The following is a 23,530-nucleotide window of genomic DNA, read 5'->3' on the forward strand; positions in this document are numbered from 1 at the left end:
CCCTTGGAAATGCTTTGAGCTTTCCTCTTCTGCTGTGATTTCATATGTGCAAAAGGAACTTTCTGAAGATGTCATTATCTCCTGTGGTGGTCTTTGTTTTCTGGAGATCTGAAACCAACCCTCAGACTGTTTTTAGAAGGTTTCCAAATACTGACCGCATATGGCCTGTCATCACATATGAAGTACACAAAGACAAATATATATATATAGATATGTGTTGAGTGGAAAAAATGTCAGTCTCAAAAGGCAACTGTTTTTGAAAGCACTTGTGTCTGTTGCAAAGTTTCTCTTTGGCTGCATAAATTGAGTCACACACAAGGGTAGTCTCAGTATTTATCATGGAGTGTATATCGATCACAATAAAAGCATGAAATGCAAAATATCATTTGCAGTTTTCACTTGTATAGGTAGGAGGGCTTCATCTTATAGCTGGCTTGTCGGCTCAGTGTGTTGTTGCCAATGTAAGTGAAATCTGAGTCTCTGCAACATGCTGGCTGTAGGTGGGAATGCCGGTGCTTGCCACCTGCTCCCGAGGGACTGTTCATGGCAGGGGAAATGGGCACAGACAAAAGGTGAGATGGATGGAGATCCTCCCCTAGCCTCCCCGAGGGATGCTTGGCTAAAAATGCAAATCTTTTCAGCCAGAGCAACAAGCAGAGTTAGCAGTATGGGAAGAGGTGAAGGATGCATCATCATCTTGCCCTAAGTCTCACATTTGGGTGAGCAGAATTGGAGATAGCAACCTCATTTTTGTTAGGATGTTGTATTGCTCAGGCACCCACCAGCCCAGTCCTCTTCCAGCAGCTGGGCTATTATGGAAAGCCTGCAGGGGAGTCCCACCAGCCTCAGCAGTGTGGGGAGCTGCTGGAGGCAGCGGGGTGGGGGTGGGTGTTGATCCCTGCCGAGGGAATGATGAGCAGCTCCCATCTGCTTTAGGCGGCTGCCAGTGTAGAGGTCTGCCAACCCCTGGGCTGGGTGACGGGGTGCTTGCTCATCCCCAGGACAGGCAGAAGGTGAGGTGGCAGCAGGCCAAGGCACTGTCACCCCATGGACCGGGAAGCTTCTCACCCCCCACCATGTCCAGGACAGGATGCCTGGACAAGGAGCCTGCTGCTTGCAGAGTGCGCTTTGTCTCTGCAGGCTCATTAGGGAAGCAAGTCATGTGGGAGCGTATTTTTGACAGCATCCTCTGGCCAAAATATGATTTTTCTCTTTGTTTTCCAGTCATGCAAGAGAGCTACAGGACTGATTTTCTGAGTGATACACAAGAGTTTCACAGCTCTGGTACAAGATAAGAGGCTGCAGAGGGGAATTCTGTGAATGCAAAACCCAGAGATGTCATTATGGCATTGAAACCTGAACCTGGACATCGCTTAACCTCTCCTTCCTCCTCCAAATCTCTCTCCTAAACCCACCACTTTGCAGCCAGCTTTCCAGGTTCCAGGCCATCAGTCCACGGGCTGCAAGCTGTTACTTGGCTGCACAATAGAGGAGTTAGAAGTAATGTCTGTAAAAGCAAGCCTATATTTAGGAATCAGTGTTCTGGTAGTGTCAACAAAGCTAGGTAGCACTCCCAGGCAGGCAATACTGAAAAAAAAAAGATTTCTTCTTGGTGATGGCAGGGAGACATCCAGAGTTTCTGTCTAGGAGGGGGGTTAAAGCAAGTCCTCTTGCTCTTTGTTTGTCCCTTGAGAGATGGCTTGACTTAGTGACTCTTCAGAGGACAGCTGTGTGTGCTGGTGGTCTTCCCCTGCAGGAGTGGAAGGAGAGGAAGAGGAGGCGAGTGGGGCTGCCAGGGAGAGACAGGAGAGTGCCAGGCTCTTTCTCAGCGCAAGTTCTTTGAAGCTCATCCTGAGTAGTCCCTGCTGAAGACCATCTGCAGAATCTTCCCATTTCTCCTCAGTGTCTTGGACTTGGCTCTTCTCTTCTTCCTTATTGCAGAGTGGTTGTATAATGTGTGGCTTTCCTGGCACTTCTCATCCTGCCTTTGCAAGTGTGGTCAAGTCTCTGCATTTCTTTACCTATAATTTATTGCTGTGGTTCATAATACCTTGTCAGAAAAACCTGTACTAATTTTTCACATGTCTGGACTACGTATTCCTGCCAGAAAAATATTTCAGCCCAGGCCTGGTAGCAAAAGGTGGGTTTATCTTTGTTTTGTTGACTCCTCTTTTTGGTTGTGCTGTTTATTACCTGTTCCATGTTAGCATGCTTCAGCACACAGAAAGGGGAAAACCCGCAGCACACTGTCCCTCACCTTGTTGCCACCAGATGTCCTCTGCAGATGCATCAGATGTCCTGCTCAGCCAGTTAACAAAAGGCTTCTGGGGGTTACCACGTGTAGGTATAAACTCACCAGAATCACATCCCAGAGGCACATTACACCCTGAGAGGTTCATTCTTCAAAGAGCCAGCATATCTTTTTTTCATGCCATGAACACCTCCTTCCCTACATCAGCATATGCAGGTGTTTTTGTGTGCTGGCATTTCTAGCCCTCAGCTTTTTCCTCCAGAGTTTCTCTGTTTCTGCCTGTGCAATGAGGTGGAAGTTCCTGCCCTGCCAGATGAGGACGGCTTTCCTCATCTAATTCAGATCCCCTTATTGAAGCAGGTTTTGCTGTGCAAGGGGCAGCTGACTCAAAGTTAGGAGGGCAAGAATGAGGCATTCAGCTGACTCAAAGTTAGGAGGGCAAGAATGAGGCATTCAGATTCCTCCAGATGCAAAAGTCACCTCTGACCCAGCCATGGAGGGGAGGGAAAGAAGAGAAATATCTTCTTGCTGCTGCCAGGGAAGGCTCCCTGCCAGCCCTGCCAAAAGCCCCAGCTGTCTGCAGCTCAGCTGCCAGAGCAGCTTCTCCCACTGGACTCCAGGCTCTTGTCCACACCAGGCAGTCAAAGCAAAGGTGTGATTTCAAATGGGTTTAACTTAGCTATCGCTAATTTCCCATGAATACAAGACTTTAAAAAATTGATTTGTTTTTATGGGACTGCTGACAAATATGTGTAAGATTACACAGGGGAATTTCCAGCTCAGCGGGCTGCAAATGAATACAGGATTTCACTCAAACACTCAAGAAGCATGTGAGGCACTGAAAACAAAATAGTCAATAATACAGCTAATTTAATGTTATTAATTACAATTGCATGCAGAGGATAGTGTTCATTTTCATGCAGAAATCCTTGAAAACCTTCACTTTTGTATTTTCCTGAAGTGCACAGTTTCCAGGCTGGTGTTGCATGCAGACTGTGGGCCCTGCTTTAGAATTGGGGTCTGGCCTTGGATTCATAGGGCACTCACTCAGCTGCTCTCCTGCATTTCTCAGATGCAAGCCCTATACAGTCCTAAGGCAGTATAAACATTAGAGATTTCTACAAGAAACTTAACTGAGAAAGTATTGTAGTTATTGATTAAAAGAGAGGAAAATATTCTGATTACATGTACAGTATGGTGGCAAAGTGATTTTATACAGTAATGCAGGGACTTTGGCTTAAATTTGAGGATGAGATATTTATTGCTTGTACAGTTGTGTGATAAATTATTGGCAAGTAGAAGCACAGATGGCTTTCCCTTAAGATCAGGCATCACATGTCAGAAATTATCTGGGAAATTGTCATTTTAAAAATAACTCTGGAACAAGTGCCAAGCTGAAAGGGATATCAGTGTCTAATAAACAGATATAAACACAGCAGTGCCCAAAACTAAAATATATTTGAATTAAACTATCGGAGAGAGAGCATATACAATCAGTACCTATTCTATAGCAGCACAAATTAAAGCCTTTCACACAGTATTTCTTCAGTTTCCTGCTCATCAGGAAATTCAAATAATGTTTTTCATGCCTATTTAACCTGCCCATGGAGTTAATGGCATGAATAGTCATGCCATTATTTTTATGTTACAGACTAAAATCTTACCAGAAGAAACTTAAAGCACAGTTATAGGCAGGCAATTTTTTTTGTCTGGATTTCAAGGTGATGAGATGTTTACACCCTGAAGTGTTCAAGCTCCAGAGCAGCCATCGCTCCTATTGTCTTCTCCAGTAACCACGTGTACTTCACACCTTGGAAAGGTAGGATCTTGGAGCCTGCCAAAACACATGGGCAAAATTACATCCTGCTCTCATGGCTACCACTGCTCGCTCACAGCAGAGCATTTATTAGGCTGCAGGATGTGGCTGAGCAGGCTGGGGCAGCCCTTCGCTCTCCATTGACCTGCAAAGATAAGGAAAGGGAGTGGAAGGCCTTTGCTTATCACTCCCCCAACTCCTCAAGGGGTGAAGGCTGCCATGTGTGAGTGAGGAGAACCAGGGCCTCTGCGGCCTCCCCCCCTCCCCGGCAGCCGTCACCTGTCCCAGCCTGTCCTGCTCTCACGCGCATATATGGGCACAGCAGGACGGCAGCTCGTGACGCAGCGCTGCTAAAAACAGCCCCGGCTGTGCTCGGCCCCTCGTTCAAACAATGTCCTCCGGCCCGAGCAACCCAGAGAGCTTCTGATCGCAGCGCAGCCTTGGACTTATTTCAAGGGAAATTAACCCCGAAACCTTTCCACAAGGCTGTGGCCCTGAGCATATGCTCCAGGAAAAGCTAGGGATGAGCACCTCCCTGAGCTACAAGTCGTTCTCCAAAGAGCAGCAAACTATGGATAACCTGGAGAAACAGCTGATCTGCCCCATCTGCTTGGAGATGTTCACCAAGCCAGTGGTGATCCTGCCCTGCCAGCACAACCTCTGTCGGAAGTGCGCCAGTGACATCTTCCAGGTAGGTTTCTTCCCACAGAGGTCTGCTTTCCAAGCAGCACTGGTTGGAATGAATGGCAAAGTAGGTTTTTTCCATGTTTTGGTAGACTAATTTTCACAGTTGGTGAGATAGGGTGGGGGGAGTGATTTAAGGCCAAAGTTGATGTGTCCGGGGGCCAGGGCTGAGCTCACAGCAGGTGAAAGTGCCACCTGTTGGCTGTGGTGACATGGTGAAGTGTGAGCTGAGGGACTGGCCCCTCGCCCAGCAGTCACCAGGTGCTTTCCCAGGGGTGACTTTTTGGAATCACCCTCTCACTGGGTGTAGTGACAAATGGTTTCCTACCATTTGGTGCTTTTGGAAGAGGCTTTCATGGTTTTTCACGGCCGTACCCGCCTCTCCTTGTGCTGCTTGGCAAAACAGGCCTCCAACCCCTATCTGCCGACCAGGGGAGGTACAACTGTGGCGTCGGGAGGCCGCTTCCGCTGTCCCTCCTGCAGGCATGAGGTGGTCCTGGACCGACACGGCGTCTACGGGCTGCAGAGGAACCTGCTGGTGGAGAACATCATCGACATCTACAAGCAGGAGTCCACAAGGTAACAAGGGAATGTGTGTATTTCAGAGGGCATAGTTGAGGTTGATTTAGTCATTTCGTCTCTCAGAAAAGCAGAAAGGGATCATGCTGCCATGCCTGACTGTCTGCTGCACAATGAAGTCAGCTCTCACTGAGGACAGAAAACTGTATTCAAATAGATGCTGAGCTTCCCTGTTTCCACTTACACCAGGGGATTGGGCCATGCTTATTCACATAAGCAACACTTACATGTGCGAGCAAGGCCCTGGAGGTCAGCACAGCTACTCGCATGATTAAGGGAAAAGTATCTTAGTTAACATCATTTATTGCAAAAACGGTTCTGATAATTCTTATTTGTCTTTAACCTCTGTGTTCTCATGCTAAAGAAGGGAAAGGATTTCAAATCTTGTTAGAAAATCCTGAGGTACAGACAGTGCAAACAAGAAGCAAACTGAATTTCACACAAAAGGTACCATGTATCATAATGCCAAATGAAAATTCCGTTAAAAATATCTCCATTCCTGTCAGCTTGGGATGTGAACTTATGAAATCAAGTTTTATTTAGGAATCCATAAAAGAGAAGGAACAGCCAGAAACAATATGTATCAGAGCTGTGTGGCTGTGTGCAAGAATCAAGACCTCAGGGCAGAGGAATGGGTTAATTCTAAAAAGTAAGATTACCCCTAAATGGTAATTTCTTGCATTTGATGTGTAATTGATCCAGAAACAGAAAAATGTTTTCTCATCTCTATTTCCCTGGAATGGGTTGGATACATGGTACCACTGTGGAGAACTCAGCAGGGGGGAAAGTGAAGGAAATAATCTTCTCCACCTGCTCTTACGAGACCCCACCTGGAGTCCCGCATCCAGCTCTGGAGTCCTTAGCGCAGGAAAGACATGGACCTGCTGGAGTGAGTCCAGAGAAGGGATGCAAAGATGCTCAGAGGGCTTGAGCATCTCTCCTCTGAAAGAGTTGGGGGTGTTCAATCTGGAGAAGAGAAGGCTCTCAGAGACCTTAGAGCACCTTCTAGTACCTATAGAGGGCTTACAAGAGAGCTAGAGAGGGACTTTTGACAAGGGCATGTAGTGATAGGACAAGGGTGAATGGCTTTAAACTGAAAGAGAATATATTTAGATTAGATATAGAAAGAAATTCTCCACTCTGAGGGTGGTGAGGCACTTGCACAGGTTGCCCAGAGAGGTTGTGGATGCTCCATCCCTGGCATCCTGGATGGATGGGGCTTCACACAAGCTGGGCTAGTGAAACGTGTCCCTGCCCAAGGTAGGGACGTTGGAACTAGATGATCTCTCAGGTCCTTTCCAACCCAAACCATTCTAATAATTCTGTGATTCTATCATGAAGTTAACCTGGTCCCAGGCCACCAAGCAAGGAGCTCTCACCCAGGGAAGCTGTTTTTTGTCACCAGCATGAATCCTTAGAGTTGGTTTTGTATGGCAAGGTGTTTTGTTCACCTGGAAGGTGTAATTCTGGCCGCGCTCCCCGACAGTCTTCTGATTCCACTGCAACAAGGAGCTGGGTTCCCCAGGGTCAGTGAGGTAGCATCACTGGTGCAGGTGGACACAACCATCAGAACCCAGTCCCTGGGATGGCTGAGGATGCCTCCTCCAGCAGAGGAGGACAGTCACCAGCAGAGAGAACATTTTGGAGCCTGACAGTGACTTTGGCTGTTTGAATTTCTCTGAGGACTGCTGCAGCTGGGCATAGGTTGGAGCTCCAAAGCACTGGAGGGCACAAAGTTGGCTTAAAATTGTCCTTTCTGCTGCCCTTTGCGCTCAGTGCCAAGTAGAGGTCAGCTACCCCTGTGTGTGTCATTGATACTCAAATATTATTTTAGTCAGGAAAATCTCAGAGGAAATGAATCAACAAAGCTGCAATGGTGGACTTTGCTTTTGGCCAAATAAGCTGGACATATATGGCCTCATGTCTTCCTTGGTTTTGTTTTTTTTTAGATCACAGTTGTATTTAACTCAAAAAAAAAAAAGCTCCTTTTCCCCATGTAGTTCATGGGAATTTGGAACAAAATACGGTTAAACAGAAATGTAATAGATTCAGTAGATTTTTCTTTTAATTCCATGAAAGTAAAACACATAATGAATAAAACAGGAGAATAGAAAAAAATAAAATATGAACATACATTTGCCTATATATTTGCCCAAAAGATTTGTTTATTTAATCTGTTAAGGTGCTTATTTAACCTTCACATATGTCCTTAGAATGAAAGTCATTGTCAGGGTTACGCAGTAGCAGCAATGCATAGCAGCATTATCTAAACTATTTGGCCCTTTGTGGGCCTCAGCTGCTTATCTCCATCTGCCTAACATTCCTCGGGGTCCCCTGAGAGTGTGAGCAGATCTTTCATGGCTTTTCCCTGTGCACTGAAAGCAAAAAGTCAAGGGAAATCAAGTCTTCCCCACTTCTTCCTTTTGTACCAGCCTCTTCCATACTGACAACAGGGGTCTGGCAGAGATATATAGGAAGAAGGGTGAGATGTGATCTTTTCCTCCTTGTTCTTCCCAAGACAACTCTTCAAACTGGCAGCACCTGTGATTTCCAGACAGGAACCTCTTCCCCTCGAGTTCTCCTGTGGGTATAGTTCACTGTAACTGCATGTGCCAGAGTGATGCCAGCTCCCATCTGCATTTCACATGAACTTAGAGTAAAGGGAGAATAAAGGGAGAGTAAAGGGAGCAAGGGAGCAAGCTTTGGCTCCTGCTTAGGCAAAAATAGCTTATTTCAAAAGTATTGGGGTGGGTTTTTTGTAATTGGATTTTCTATTTGAATTAAGGAATTGGGTTTTTTTTAATAAAAACTGGGGCAGGAGCTGGACTATGAGGTTGGGAGAGTCTGCCTGAGCCCTCATATGCAGCCCCTCCTATTACTAAGTATCACATCATATGGTCTTTTATCCCATTGCTCATCAAATTCCAGCTGATGGCAGCATAGCCTGTTGCCCAATTTAGAATGTGCTAGCAACACAAGGGAAGAATTCTTCAAGCAGGAGGTGGCTCATACAAAGCTTTAAAAGACAGCAAAGGACTGAAAACAGTGGAAATTGAGTTGGCTAAAAATTAAACCAGTCTTTGAAAATCTGTAGGCCACTGATCACCTAAACTATCTGAGGAACATCGGGATGCCTGCTGTCACCAGGAAAGGGTGGCAACAGGAGGTTGTGACTTTTTGTAAGATCTGGCAGGTTCTAATGATCTCAGCTGGCTATTCCAGATCAAAAGGTGCTTTGGGCTTTGTTACCAGCTGAATCCTGATCAGGGCGGGTCAAGCACTCTTTCTGCCTTGCACTTACCAGGGAGAGCCTGAGGAACAGGCTGTCCCTGCAGCCCTGAGCATGGATGGAGCAGAGTGTGCAGCAGGGACCAGGCTGTGCTGAGAGCAGCCTGCATGGGCTCTGTGATGGTGCTGACGTGCTGCAGGGCCCCATAGCCAGCACTGCCAGAAGCCTCTATCCCTGACACCTCTGAGGTCTTAGCCCAAATTCCCAGTGCAGGATGTGTCTCTCTAACCCAGGGTGCAGGGGTGTCTGGGGATCTCAGATAGGCTGGGCCAGGGAAATGTGCTCCCTGGCCACAGGTCACCAAGCAAGGAGGAGCCCCACAGGCTCTGCAGTAAAGAGATGACGAGTGAGGTCACCTGGTTCTCCTCCAACTCCCCATGAGACAAAGCCCCAAGCTCACCTGCACCAACAGTGTTCTTGGGCTGGGCATTCATGATAGTAGTGTAACAGAGCTACAAGAACCCTTATGTCCATATGAACTTCTATAGCCTTCTCATTTTTCAAGCCCCATTTCTACCCTGGGTGTTGGTGGCCTTCTCACTGCTTTTGAGAGAGTCCCTCATTGTGGCTGATTTTCAAGGACCACCTTCCTCCAAGGTCAAAAATGGTCTATCCCCATATATAAGAACTCAAGCGATGGTGACAGAATACCTGCATTGGTTAAGAGAGAGCTCCCGATAAAAAGAAAACATTATAAAAGAAGCACAAGGAAGATGGGCAGGTGATTCAGGAAGATTTTGAGACACTCTCCAAACACGTGCAGATGGAGTTAGAAAAGCCAAAGTCCACCTGGAACTGAATCTGATGAGGGACATGAAGGCTAATGAGAGCTTCTGCAGCTGCATCAGCAGCAGAAGGAAGATTAGGGAAAGTGCGAGTTCACTGCTAAATGGAGCAGGGCCTCATGTAACACAGGACATAGAAAAGGCCAATGTGCTCAACACCACCTCCACCTCAGACTTAACTAGAAAGTTCAGTTTTAAGTAATCATAGTACCCTGAGACCAGTGGGAAAGTCTAGAGCAAGGAAGACTCACCTTTGGTGGAAGGGGATCAGGTCAGAGAACATTAAAAAAAAAATTGGACATCCTGATGGGAGGCATCCATAAGTGGTGAGGGAGCTGACATAGTATTGCAAGGTCACTCTCAGTACTCTGAAAGGCTGTGGTAATTGGAACAGTTTCCTGTGGACTGGACTGGAAGAAAGCAAATGTTCCTCCAATCTTCAAGGAATGCAAGGAGGAGAATCCAGGGAGCTACGGGCTGGTCATGCACACTGATCCCTAGAAAGTATTTCATGCAAACCCTCCTGGAAACCATTTCCAAATATATAAACAACAAGAAGGTGATTAGAAATAGTCAGCATGGATTTATGAAGAGGAAATCAGCATGACACCAACCTGATAGCCTTTTATAGTGAGATGACTTACTCAGTGCGTGAGAGGAGAGCAGTAGATACTGTTTATCTAGACTTAGACACTGTCTCCTCTGACATCCTTATTCATAAATTGTTGAAATAACATCTAGAGTGTACAGTGGAAAGTGAACTGGACCAAAAAACTGGCTGTACTACCAGACTCAAAGAGTCATGGTGAGCAGCATGAAGTCAAGTGGAGGCCAGTCATTAGCTCTGTATGCCCAAGACTGATACTGCAGCAAATGCAGTTTCATATCTTCACTAATGACCTGACTGTGCCTCATAGAGACATGCAGATCCTCTCCATCCCCTGGCCAGGTGCAGACAACAGGTGATGTGATAGCACAGGAAGGGTTACAGCTGTCTTAGGATCCTCAGTAAAAACACTATCAAAATTGAATTCAGGATTTCAGTAGAGACCTTTTTGGATTTGAAAAAATCCTACAGAAAACATGCTTTCTAACAGCAGTTTTCGTAAGGTATTACTATGTTCTTATTTAAAGTATGCTTCTTTATGTGCCCAGAAACTTTGCATTTCCTCACCAAATCACAGTCACAGAATGGTTAAGATTGGAAAGAACCTCTCAAGGTCACCTGGTCCAACCACCTGTTGCTCAAGCAGGACCACCTGGAGCCAGTTGCCCATGACCATGTCCAGATGGCTTATGAGTGTCTTCAACGATGGAAACTCCACAACCATCCTGAGCAACCTATGCTAGTGCTTAGTCACTCTCACAGTAAAAAAGTGTTTCCTGATGTTCAGAGTGTACCTCCCATGTTTCAGTTTTTGCCCATTGCCTCTGGTCCTGGCATTGAAAAGGGCCTGACTCCATCCTCATGACACCCTCCATTCAGGCATTTAGATAACTGAAGGTATTGATAAGATCAGGTCATTGTTAAGATTCCCCTTAAACTTCCCCTGATCCAGGCTGAAAGTTCCAGCTCTCTCAGCCTTTCCTCACAAGAGAGCTGCTGTCCTTAATCATCTTCAGGACCCTTTGCTGTACTCACTCCAGTATGTTGATGTCTCTCATGTACTGGGCAGTCCAGAATGGGACCCAGTCTGTACTTCAGGTGTGATTCAAACACAATTTCAATGGGGAAGAATAAGTCTCTAGCAGTCAAACACAGGCTTAGCATCTCAAAGAGAAGAGTCCAAGAATGAAACCACAAAGTTATCACGACATTTCAGCAACCTGACATCTCTGTGGTCACCAGCACAGCTATGGTGAATCTTTTCTGTTACTAAAGCCATGCAGTTATTTTCCTATCAGCTACTCTTTAATCTCCTGTTTCAGAAGCAGTCTCCATTTTAAACTTAGAGGTTGTGTTTTGGCCTTTGCTACCCCAACACAGATCTAGAGGATCCCTTCTGCAGTCAGGGAATGGTGTGCTAAAAATCTCTCCTTTTGCACAGCCTGGGGAGGAGCCTGTAAATCTGTTTATTTCTAGTCTTCTGACACTGTCTTCAGGCCCCACTAGTTCAGGGAGTTCTGCCAGGTTTCTTCCAGCTCTTCGCGGCACCTTTGAAGGTTGGCTGCTTCTGGCTGAACTTGCTTGACACCGTCACCTTTTTGCTCTATGTAATGTGTCTTTCATGCAAGTGGCACCATTCCAGTGTCCAATAAAATTCTAGTAGTTTCTGGCTCTGGTCTTGTAAATATCTGCAGAAAGAGCTGCTATCTCAGGCTTAATTAATGGCTTTGAAATTCATTGTATTGCCCTCACGCATGGGCCCTCCCACTGGTGCACTACAACATGAATATATTAGGGGCTGTTTGCAGTAATCTGCAAACAATGTAAACCATTTTTTATGGTGGAGACACACCTCTTTTGACTACCACTGAAACAGTGCTGGATTTGACAAAGTGCCTGATGTTAATGAATGCTGGAAATCTGACCCAAATAACACAGGCTTTCTTCAGAAGTGTTTGTCTTGTTTTATTCTGGTATATCATGTTATATGGCAGATTACAGATTTTCCTTATGAACCCTTTAAATCCCAGGGCACTCTGGAATTAAAAAAAAACCACAAATGTGTGAGACATTTTGTTTCTTGCTAGATTTCTTTTTTAAATGCATCTGACTGATCATATTCCATACCCTTCAGAAGAGAAAATCTGTACTTTGTCATTAAAAAATAAATGCCATATCCACTCTACCAAACTGTATGGAAAAACTCCACTGTAATATAATATAAATAATGATTGTTTCCATACATTTTAAGCTTTAATAGAATGACTGTTTGCCTCCTTGCTACAGAGTTCCATAGAATGGCTTAAGAAAAGGTTCCCATGTAATTCCATAAAATTCTATAGTTTCTAATGATGAAAAAATATGTTTATATGATGCCATTTTTCCACTTGGTACAGGTAAGTCATAGTTCTCTTTCCAAACAGTAGCAGAAGGGGATAATGGTTTATGCTGAAAATATTTAACATTGCCACAGTAGCAGTGGTGGCTTTTGAAGGCTTGAACCCCAGACACACTCTTTCCATTGGTCTACTGGTCCCTGTCTTCTGTACCACATCCTTACACACTCATGCGTTTGCCACAGATGTTAAGCCTGAAGTCTGGGCTCAGGAAAGTGCCACCCTGCCCACACACACTAGACCAGAGCTGTCACTTGCACTGGGAATGCCAGTTAAGTGGCTCATTTGAAGGAAGCTACAACTAAATTAGTTCCTAAGATAGCAGGTTGTGTAGACGTATGTGTGTACAGCTAAATCATTTTGGTGAAGAGGAGATCAGACTGAGCTATAATGTGGCGACAGTTCCTGGCTTAGCACAGGAAAGGAACACTTGTGTAGCCCATGCCCTTTCTTCTGGGTACAGCTGAGTAAACTACTGCTAAAAGGTTTGACATTGTAAGGTTAGACATGTGCCACCTGACTGAAATTAATTTGTGTAACACCTTGTTTTAGTTGCTGGCCTTATGTAAGGACCCAGTGCTGTTCAATATTGGCAGTCCTGACCAGGGCCTCACAAAGCTCATCAGCAGAGATTTAGAGTTACAGGCTCAAAGATTCATCAGTATCTACAACTCTTGCTTGAAATCAGTCCCCTCCATAAGAGCTTTGCTGCATTAAGCCAAGTGCACAACAATTTGCATGATGAACCAGAAAGAAATTACGTATGTTTCGTATTTCAGACAGATGTTAGATAACATGCTAACTAAAATACATGAGTAGTCTGAGTCCAGGCTTAGTAAGGTTATTTAAATTTCTAAATATGAGCAAGGGTTCCGTCACACTCCCACTCACATTCCTCATTCATATGGGAATCCCCATATGAAGTCATGTTGCTATATTGTCATCCCTTCATACTGTGTCAGGACATTCAGCTGTACCACTGTCTCTCTAAGTCTTCCCATGTGGCAGGTTTAAGTCTATGCTGTGTATTCAGTCAGCCTTGGATGCTGCTATACAAATGTACCATATTTCGTGCTAATACCCTAAGTGTTGTTATCAGAAACTCATGAGCACCATGTTTGTTTTAAACTTGTTTTCTTTTGCAGACCTGAAAGGAAGTGTGACCAGCCAATGTGTGAGGAGCACGAAGATGAGAGAATTAATATTTATTGTTTGAACTGTGAAATGCCCACCTGCTCCTTGTGCAAAATCTTTGGTGCCCACAAGGACTGTCAGGTTGCTCCTCTCACAAATGTTTACCAGCAACAGAAGGTAAGTATCTTCTTGTTTCTCAAAGTCCTTGAAGAAACTGACAGGACCATCAACAGGGAAGTGTTCCCATGGGCTCCTGCAAGTTTCCAAAAGGGTCTGGGGATGCCTTTGCCTGTGTGTGTGACTGAAAGGCTCTTATAAATCTGTAGGAAATGTTTAGAAACACAGGAAAATAAATTTATGAGAGATCACACAGAAAGATATTACAGTGTCCCAGTTTTGATGTGGAGTTGAGGATCTCTCTTTTGAGTTCCTAATCCCTTTTTTTCAGTGCTTCTAGATCAGACAAACAAGTGGGATTTCTAACACTAGGAACTGGAAAGAGAATAGACCATTTCAAATCAAGTAGTTATCTATCAGGCACTTTTACATTTAAGCATCCCATTTTTAAGAAAAGTTAAGTGAAAAACCTCCTCCTGCAAGTGAATGAAGGAATATTCAATAGTTGGCAGCACAGGATGTACCTAACATCTTCTGCCCTTGCTGTCACCAGTAAAAGACTTGTTTATTTTTAATACAGTATTAATTTAAAACCTGACTCACTGGGTTATCCTCCTGAGATAAACAGCTCATTTTTCTGGAGGGCCCCAGTGGGGCAAGCAATCAGACAGGCCAAGTTTCCAATCCCAGCCTCCAACTTTGTCACACAGACGCATGTGTGTGTAAATTACAAATGAGGAGTCACTTTAGGAAAGTAGTTACAAACATCCTTTTCAATCAAAAAAAGTTGGGAGAAGGAGGAGAAGTTTTTTGGACTGAATCCATGCCCCCAATCACTCATTTTGCATGGAGATTTGCAAACTGTGTTTTCCTTCCTAGAGTGCTCGTGGAAAGGGGCTGTCATACTCAAGACAGGAGGCGTAACCTGGAGGCTGCAGGATGCATGCTTCAAAGGAGCCTTTACAGAGCTGTGAAAGCCTCAAAGGATCCTGTACAGAGCTGTGGAGGCATGAACACAGTTGTCTCTGTTACTACAGCGGTGTGCCAAGGGCCCCTCGCACTCCCCAGCACCCTCCCCAAGTTCCCTAGGACTGGCTTCTTTCTCTCTCTTAGGGATACCTCACAATCACCTCCATCCCCACAGTCGGGTAATTTCTCCCTCCACCCATTCCCCTCATGCCAGTGGCTCAGCCTCCATCTTCATCTCCTCCTTTTCTCCTGGCCCCTCTCACCACAACCACAATCCCACTGCCCACATGCCAGGGACTCTGTAACTCCTTGGTCCATCCGGGTCCATGGGCCACCTCTTCTCCATTCCAAGGCCAAGAGCTACAGTCCTCAGGGAAATACCACAGCGTGTGACTAGACCCAGACACTGAAAAAACAACCCCTCAAGAGACAAAGTCTTTTCTCTCAACAAACCCAAAGGAAATATTTGGGGCCTGTTGAAACAGCACTTCAAACAAAAGCATCTAGAAGAACCTCCTAGAACAAAGTGCTTCCTTCTTTCCAAACCACAGTTTCTTCTCCATTAAGGGTTCCAAACTGTCAGTGTTTTCATAGTGTGTTGCAGGAGGAAACAAATGTCAAAGTATAATCTTGTGGGCACATAAAGCTCCTAATTTTCTCAGTTCTGGTGGAAAGATGAAGTATTATCCTGGGTATGGCTTATTTGTCTCCTGCTCCCCACTGGTAAATGTGTCACCCTGAAGTATGACAGCACCTAACACCCTTCTGCTTGCTCTCTTCTTACTGCCTAGTCTGAGCTGAGTGATGGCATTGCAGTCCTGGTGGGGAGCAATGACAGAGTGCAAGGGATTGTCACACAGCTGGAGGAGACCTGCAAGATGGTTGAGGTAGGTACCACCTCTTTAAATGCAATTATTTCAGTGTGATGTTGCATCTTTTAAACTTCTGGTAATGATCACTCTTTAACAGACCTCACTTTACCCAAATGCATTCCCACATCGTTTCACTAAACCATTCCTCGTGGTTTTGTACATTATCAAGATGTACTGCCTCAACCAAAAGATACAACCTGCTCAGCACCTCTGACATTTGCTGTATGGTGGAGGATAAAAGAGTAAGGATAATCCATATCAGCAAGTCTTGCTCAATATTCTTGGTGGAATAGGATCTTACTGAAGCTAAAAGCAGATCCACCAAAATGCCATCAACTCCCAGCTCATTTAACATCTAAGATCAGATTCTAGAGCTGTGAAAGACCAGTATCAGTCTAAAGTCTGAGAGGTCTGGTGAATAGAGTCTTAGTCTTAGCCACAAGGTAGGCACAGCATGGTTCAGAGGTATGTCAGCATTTGCTCTGTATTTGGTTGGTTTGCCTTCTCCACAGAAGCAGTGTTTTAATATGTTGTCCTATAAGGAGTTTTGTTGCTCATGGGAGAGAAGAGTTTCGGATTCTACTGGACTTTCTGGTAAAGGCCTTGCTCTGAAAGAGTTGGAATTAGTTTTGTGTTATTCAATAGTAGAAGTGGCTTTCATTTCCTCTGAGAGCTTCGCATCAGCAAAGCAAATAGAAACATCAACTTTGACCAATCTGAGCATCACAGAGCAATAGGCTGAAAGGAGCTCATATGAATTGATTTTGTGATCAGAGTTTGATGAAGCATCTAGGGAAGGAGTCGCATCCCTCTCAGCCCAATTAGAATTATATTGACCCTTCAGAGTTGGAGCAGAAAAGAGAAATGGTAGGCAAAAAGAACTTAACCCAAGATGTATAGACTCTAATTAGTAAGAAGAAACAATTGCACAATCTATGTACACAATTCCGAGCAAGAAGAAACAGAAAATGTCTAAGTTTGTTTCAAAGAACACAAAACCATTGGCCCAAGTAAAAGAGAGAGCACATTAATGGCAGTCAGAACTTCGTAGTTGGGAAGCCTTCATGCCACAAGGATGAAATTGTCTGCTATCAGGACTTTGCAGACAGAAACAAGCCTTTCAAGTAGGTTAACTGCAGAAATTTGAATTATACAAAAGCAAAAGCTTACACTCATTTAAGTTGAACTAGCTGAACCCGAAACACATCTTCAAACACCAAGTCTGAAGTATGGAGAAAACACTGTGCTAAAAATACCTTTATAAATACAACATTTTCTGAAACTAGCTTTCTCAGAGTCATTCACTCAGTTTAAAATCTAACCTTTAAAGTCAAAGCCCAAAGAAAGTGCAGCCATTTTACTTTCAGATGTTTTATCAGGCTTTTCACCTTTAAAGTCAAAGATTGCAGAAAATAGATCTTAGAGTTTACCTTGGTACTTCTTCCGTGTTACAATTCAAGCAAATCACATTTCCTACTATGCAATAGCTTTGTGTGAATTGACATCAGTTTGTCCTTGAAGATGAGAAGCTACAGCTGGAGCTCAGAAATGTTCACATGGAAATAACACAATCCAGGATTATCTCTTCTTTCTGCTTAACACTTTGCAGAGAAAAATAAATATCTGCTTTAGCAGAAAATACGTGATCATTTTCCTTTTAGCTGGAATAAGTCATAGCCTACAGTTCTATGTTTAGCCACTGCTCCTATCCAACCCTAAAAACCAGAAAAGGAAAAAAAGGCTTTTAACTGATTGAAAGGTAGACCTAATTCACATATTATACTGAAAATTGAGAAATAATATAAAATGCTAAATACCAGAAAACTATAAAAATTAAGTTCTGTTCAGCTCTGTAAATGAGTCTAATAACAAAGGAAAAATTACAGGGGTTTTTCAAATGCTAAAAGCATAGGCCAGTCAATACAGGTCCTTTGGAACAAGCAATGAGACTCATGCTCAGTAGCAAGGACTCCTTTCTTTTTGATGTAGCTGTGCTTTAAAAAACAAAAAGGCTGAGATCTTTTTAGAATGCAAAGTCATGTATTTGTTAACCTTTTTCGTTACACAGAATCTGATTAGAGTAATTCCATCAGACAGAGACTTCATGTGGGATCTTTTTATGCAGAACGAGAATATTTCAGAAATATTCCAGCATTTGCAGTTAGAAACCTGTTTTGCACTCTCACTCTTGAGATTCACAACTCTGTAATATCTGCTGGCAGGAAATACTATCTATGAGTGCTTAAAGATGGGGAAGGACCTCTCAGGGCACCCTGCTATCATTTGCTTGCTCTTCTTCCCCTAACACTTGTCCTGTGTCAAATGACAAAGATAGCACGCACCTGTCTTGAAATTAAGGTTGTTTTACAAGTGTTCTGAGTGACATTTCATGGGGACAAAACTAGGAGAGGAGTGGAAGAAGATTATTTGAGGTCTGAAAATATAAGGACACCCAGAAACCATGACTCACTTGGTTTGAAAACTTCCTTAACTTCCCTGTAATTGCCCTAAACAGGAATTCCTGGGAACTGACAAGGACTCCAAGAAGGGCAGGATATGCCTGCACCCCCTGCAAGGACATTTAAATTAGGAATGCCTGTTCAGCCTAGCCCTCCTTATTGGGTAGCAGAAGTGGATACTTGAGTCAATGCATCGAGATGTGCATTCAATCCCCTCTCCACCCCCATGTAGACAGTGATTTTTAGCCAAATGTACACCTTTGAAAGGCTTTCTCCTTTAAATTATACGGAGCAGACTATCACCACTCATAGGAATGAGCTCTGGCTGGAAGTCAAGAAAAAAGTGGGATTCTCTCTGGCCAAGTGCTGTGAATAATAAGTCTTATCACTTCCAAAAGTACTGTGGGACTGTTAATAATCCTGTGCTGCCAGAATCTCAGCATTGTGCCTCAAGGAACAAAGATGAGGAATCGATTCAGCCTCAGTTCCTAGGAAAGAGATTTAAATAATCACCACCATCCACAACCAGGTCTAACCACAATAAGGTTATGCCCTGGGGCACCCAGATGACTCAAGTACTTCTATTTGGTAGACCTCAGACATTATATATAATCTGTCTTCCATTTCCTCCCCATAAATCCTCCTTTACAAGTGCAGTTTGTTCTTTTTAGAGAGCGCTCAATGCAGCAGTCATCAAACCCATCCTCCTAAGTCAGTAAAAGATGCTGTTGTCTGGTTGGAGGGACAATAGCAGTGTCTCAAAAAACGACGTGAAAATCAGTGCCTGAACATGTGGTTGGAATCTAATTCCTCCTTCTTGTCTCTGTGCTTCTGTCACACACCATTTTCTTTGCAGAACCTCTACCTCATTCAGTGCACAGTAAGTGGAATATAATGGACACCTCTTGTCCAAATAGAGTATAAGCGGGAGTATGTGAAAATCAAGCCCAGCCAGGATTGTTCCAGGTACTCTGGTAGAAAAAGAAAATTCTCCAGAGCTGTTTGAGATGCTCACTCCTTTTAAAACCATTCTGTTCAAGCAAATGAACCCAGCTGCTAATACGGTGGGAGCTTTTACTTTTTCTGCAGACTTTGATGTATCTCTACAGACATCATAAATACCTTTTTACTTTTTTTAGCAGACTCACAAGTTATACAATAACCTGTTTGGGGGCTTTCAGTGGCTTGAAACTCAGAGTTTGAGAAGAGTTTTTAAACTTTTGTTCCAACAGCTTGGACTTTGAAAATTATAAAAGTCTCTGGGGTCATTCAGAATCCTTTGCACTGTTCAGAAAGAGGAATTTCTTTGATGAAAATTCTTGCAAGTAACTGTAAAAATAGAAAGCCTTTTAAGAACATAACATGTTTAACATAAACCAAATGATTCACAGGAATGCTGCAGACGACAGAAAGATCAGTTGTGTGAAAAATTTGACTATCTCTATTCTGTACTGGAAGAAAGAAAAAATGAGATGACGCAAATAATCACTAGAACCCAAGAGGAGAAACTGGAACATGTCCGCTCCCTGATGAAGAAGTATGCGGATCACTTGGAAGCTGTGTCAAAACTGGTTGAATCAGGAATCCAGTTCATGGAAGAACCAGAAATGGCTGTGTTTTTGCAGGTATAAAGTCTGTAAATAGAGATAGAAAAAGAATGATGGGTTTATTGATATATTATTTAAGCATTTCTCAATTGTAGGCCCATTCAGAGCTTGGTTATCTTCAAGTGACCATTTATACAAACTCTTTTTTTAAACACTTGAATCAACTCAGACAAGTAACTACTCTTCTTGTGAATAGTATCCAAATCAAGAACATGAGTATTTGCTATTTGCACCAAAATATACTATCCTGTATATGAATTTCTGGTCCCCACAGAAGAAACAGGAATTTAAACATATTCCACCTAATCTTTATTTTCCCACCAATATCATGGTGGGACAATATGTTCATGTATACATGAACTTCTGAGAATTATAGGTTTCACTTGCAAATTGACAAAATTATTAACTTTTCAATAATTTGTGTGCTAAGTTACATTTGTATGCCTTTACTTAATTTTTTTTCTTCTGTTTTCTCACTATAAATTTAAGAGAGATGAGTAGGGAACCATTAGCATCCTCTCCAATGAATTCACTGGTGTAGAATTTCTGTCCTGCAAGTTTACAATTCCTCTATACTAAAGGCTGGAAGGGCATTTTCTACCAAACAAAACAAAACAACCCCACAAATAAATAAAAACAAAATAAAACAACCCCCACTTACTTTCATCAAAGAATTGCCTTTGAAGAGTACAATATTCTTCCGAGACAAAGAGAATTTTGTCTCTCCAAAAGGATGCCCTTATGGAAAGTCAAAGATGTAATTACTGTGACTAGAGGGGGTAACGGACCAAATGCTTTTCACCGTAAACACAACCAAAAAAACGAGGAAAAATATTTCCATTTGCGGGGTTTTTTTAACCAACTGTGTATATTTCCCATCATATTCACGTTTTAATTAAAACATCTTTGAAGAACTGAAAGGTTTACTCAGCTGTATACTAATTACCATCCAAATTTCATCTCTTTCATAGATGTCATGGCTGTCACTTATGAAATCCTTATTAGTGCTTTTAGATGCTGCCTGTGTAAGAATTATTTCTCAATGCATAAAATGGCTGAAAAAATAGAATCATTTAAGAAGTCAGTTATTTATTTTTTGTTTCCACAGAATGCCAAAACATTGCTACAAAAGTAAGTATTTAAACATGAGACTCTTGTTTTTTATAATCACTTACAATTTATAAATTTATCTTCAAATCCAATGCTAATAACCAATCTCTACTTTAGAATTACTGAAGCTTCTAAAGGATTTCAAATGGAAAAAATAGAGGATGGGTATGAAAATATGAACCAATTCACAGTGAACCTCAGTAGAGAAGAAAAAATAATACGAGAAATTGATTTTGACAGAGGTATGTAATTTATTTCACCAAAATTTCTTTCTTATATATCAGCTGTGTGTGATTCACATGATGATACTGAGTAGGAAACCTTGAATCAGATATTTCTCTCTATCCCAAAATGTAATCAGAGCATTATGTATCAATTATAATCAAATCCAGGCTTATTTCTCTGAAGCGCTAAGATGGCCCTGAACAACATCCAACATTTCTTAGTATAACTAATGTGATTATACAAAAGAAAATCCAGTGCTAGAGGCCTCCCTCTGGAAACAACCTGGTCCACGACTCCAGACCACAGGATGTGTCAGATGGCACAAAAGCAATGGTGTGACCAAGTCTCACAGTCTGGTTTAGGCGTGTTGGTACCTCAAGCCTCCAGTCATGCACTGCAAAGCACTGATCTGGTAAAGAATTATGATGACAGCTTCAACGGCATTAAAACAAACAAATACCTAGAGCTGAATCATGACAGATTGTGCCAGATCCCAGGTAGCCTCTCTCCAAAATGTGCAGGGCTGTGCTGCACATCCCTCATGAGGGTAACTGCATTGACAGGACTTTCTGTCCTCCTTCCCATCGAAAGGGCCAGCTTAAGATTTTAACCAGCATGTGTGTTCAGTGTCTTCCCTGCCCCAAAGCTCCTGCTCCATGGTAGTGCCCAGTCCAGGCTGGTGGGAGCAGGCTCCTCACCAACACCCTCTCTGCCAGACAGCAGATTGTCAGTGAGTTTGATATGCGATTGCAAATGGCTTTTTAATTATGTAAAGACTGAAGCCACCTTCACATGGTGCTCAACCTGTCCTTTTACACGTTTCCTATCAGAGGAGGAGGGAGAAGAAGAAGAGGAGGAGACAGAGGATGGCGAAGGCTTGGGTGAAGTCCACACAGAGTCATCAGGAGAGGAGGAAGAAGAGGAAGAGGTGGAAGAGGAAGGCACAGAGAGTGCACCACAGCCACCTCAGCAGGAGCCTGAAGCACAGAGTGCAGGGGTAGAGCCTCTGGCTGAACCCACTCCAGCACCAGTGCTGGCTGCCCCAGCTGGTCAGGTAAATGCCTCTGCTGCCCTGCTGCCCTGCCAGCTATGCTGAGTGCACCTGGCAGAGCCAGAAAATGCTCCCCTGTGTCCTGTGGGCACCATAAGTCAGGAGAAGGGCTAAGGGAGTCGATGTACTGGAGAGCAAAATTATTTATTGCCCTTGTACACATATATGCAACTTTACTTTGACCTGTGCATGTATCACTTGATAAGGAAAAAATTAGCTGCTAGATAAATTAAGATATTTATGGGATACGTAAGTTATAAATAAAAAAGACTCCATTTGGGAGTTAAGTGCATTAAAATGAATGTTCTGCTTGCTGTGATTTAACTCAGACTAACTGTTATAAATGAGATGATCTTAAAATATTTATACTAAGAGAATTTGGTATTCCCTCTGGATTTAGGAAGCTTTCCACCACCAGTTTTTAGATTATACTTCTAATCTGTTTTCTGTGAATGGCGCTTGCTGCCTTCTGCTTTGATCATCCTTGGATATGTCTAGGTAGATGCAGGAATATCATACACCAAACAGCAAAGGAAACTGCCTCTTACAACCTAACAGCAAATAGGCTCAGGGTGTGAATATTTTAGGCCAACACTTTTCTCAGGGAATGTGATTAAAATGAGACCATAATTGCTGCATATTCTAAAAGATGTACATTAAAAAATATATTTCATGTGCTACTTTAGTTTGCCTTGCATACCATTAACTTAGCAAATTCTCCTCTTACACAATCTACTCAATGAAGTTGCTGAGGGGGTTAAGGCTGCTGTGAATATATTTGAGGAGGCCTATGTGAAAACAAGAAAGCACACAAAGGATCTTTGATTGTAGCAAGCTCCCCACATAAAACAAGTGAAAAGAAATACTATTGATTCATTCCTTATGAATCTATAAATATAAATTTATAGATCTAAAAACATGTGTGAGTTTTCACCAGTCATGTGAAGATGTTCTTAAGTCAGGCTTTATTGATTTAATCAAAGTTTGAAGATTTGCACTAAACTTGTGTTCCCTAACTGATGTAGGGTTTTATGCAAACAAGAACCAGACATAACCAATTCTGCCCACCAACATGAATTGTCTAATTTCTAAGGCTAAAGTGAGAAGGTACAGCATGCTGCTTTGGCAGTTGTAAAATGCCATTAGGAGACAGTCAGGCATGGAGTCAGACATGGCATGTGGGTGCTGTGGTGTGGGGGATACCTGTATTTCAGTTTTTGCTTTCTGGTGTAAAAAGGCAAAGCAGAAATGCTGTGGTGATAGGAGGTTGTGTGTGTAGGAACCCCGAGAGCTTGATGCAAGTTGAGAGGTGCAGTTCATCTGGCTGCTCCTCTTCTTGGCAGAGCAACAGTGCTTGGCTTACAGCATTGATGGCAAGGCTGGTGGGCAAATGCTTCTCTACTTATTCTGACTGCTCATATCAACAGACTCATTGGCAAACGCGTTGTTCTTAACCTAAAATCCAACCAGCCATTTGAAGGTACCTACACCTGTCATTCATGGCTGATACGGGTTCACGAGGCTCTTATGCATATTTTCTTAAGTTTTTAGAATTGAATTGAATTGAGGGTTTATCTGA

The 23,530-nt window shown here is 43.1% G+C and overlaps 1 protein-coding gene across 3 annotated transcripts in view; it reads left to right on the top strand.

Moving 5' to 3' along the window:
* Positions 1-4,264: 4,264 nt before the first annotated feature.
* TRIM55 (tripartite motif containing 55) overlaps positions 4,265-23,530 on the top strand; it is a 36,305-nt gene continuing 17,039 nt past the window's right edge. The window contains exons 1-8 of one of the 3 annotated variants that reach the window (XM_032126706.1): positions 4,265-4,758; positions 5,158-5,330; positions 13,553-13,718; positions 15,419-15,514; positions 19,350-19,583; positions 20,674-20,696; positions 20,793-20,917; positions 21,731-21,954. In XM_032126706.1, the coding sequence (XP_031982597.1) occupies positions 4,570-4,758; positions 5,158-5,330; positions 13,553-13,718; positions 15,419-15,514; positions 19,350-19,583; positions 20,674-20,696; positions 20,793-20,917; positions 21,731-21,954 (1,230 nt within the window). In that variant the 5' untranslated portion in view covers positions 4,265-4,569. The remainder of the gene's footprint in view (positions 4,759-5,157; positions 5,331-13,552; positions 13,719-15,418; positions 15,515-19,349; positions 19,584-20,673; positions 20,697-20,792; positions 20,918-21,730; positions 21,955-23,530) is intronic. The other 2 variants (XM_032126715.1, XM_032126697.1) reach the window with 2 other exon arrangements.

Source organism: Corvus moneduloides, chromosome 1, assembly GCF_009650955.1.
Source record: "Corvus moneduloides isolate bCorMon1 chromosome 1, bCorMon1.pri, whole genome shotgun sequence".
NCBI lineage: Eukaryota > Metazoa > Chordata > Aves > Passeriformes > Corvidae > Corvus > Corvus moneduloides.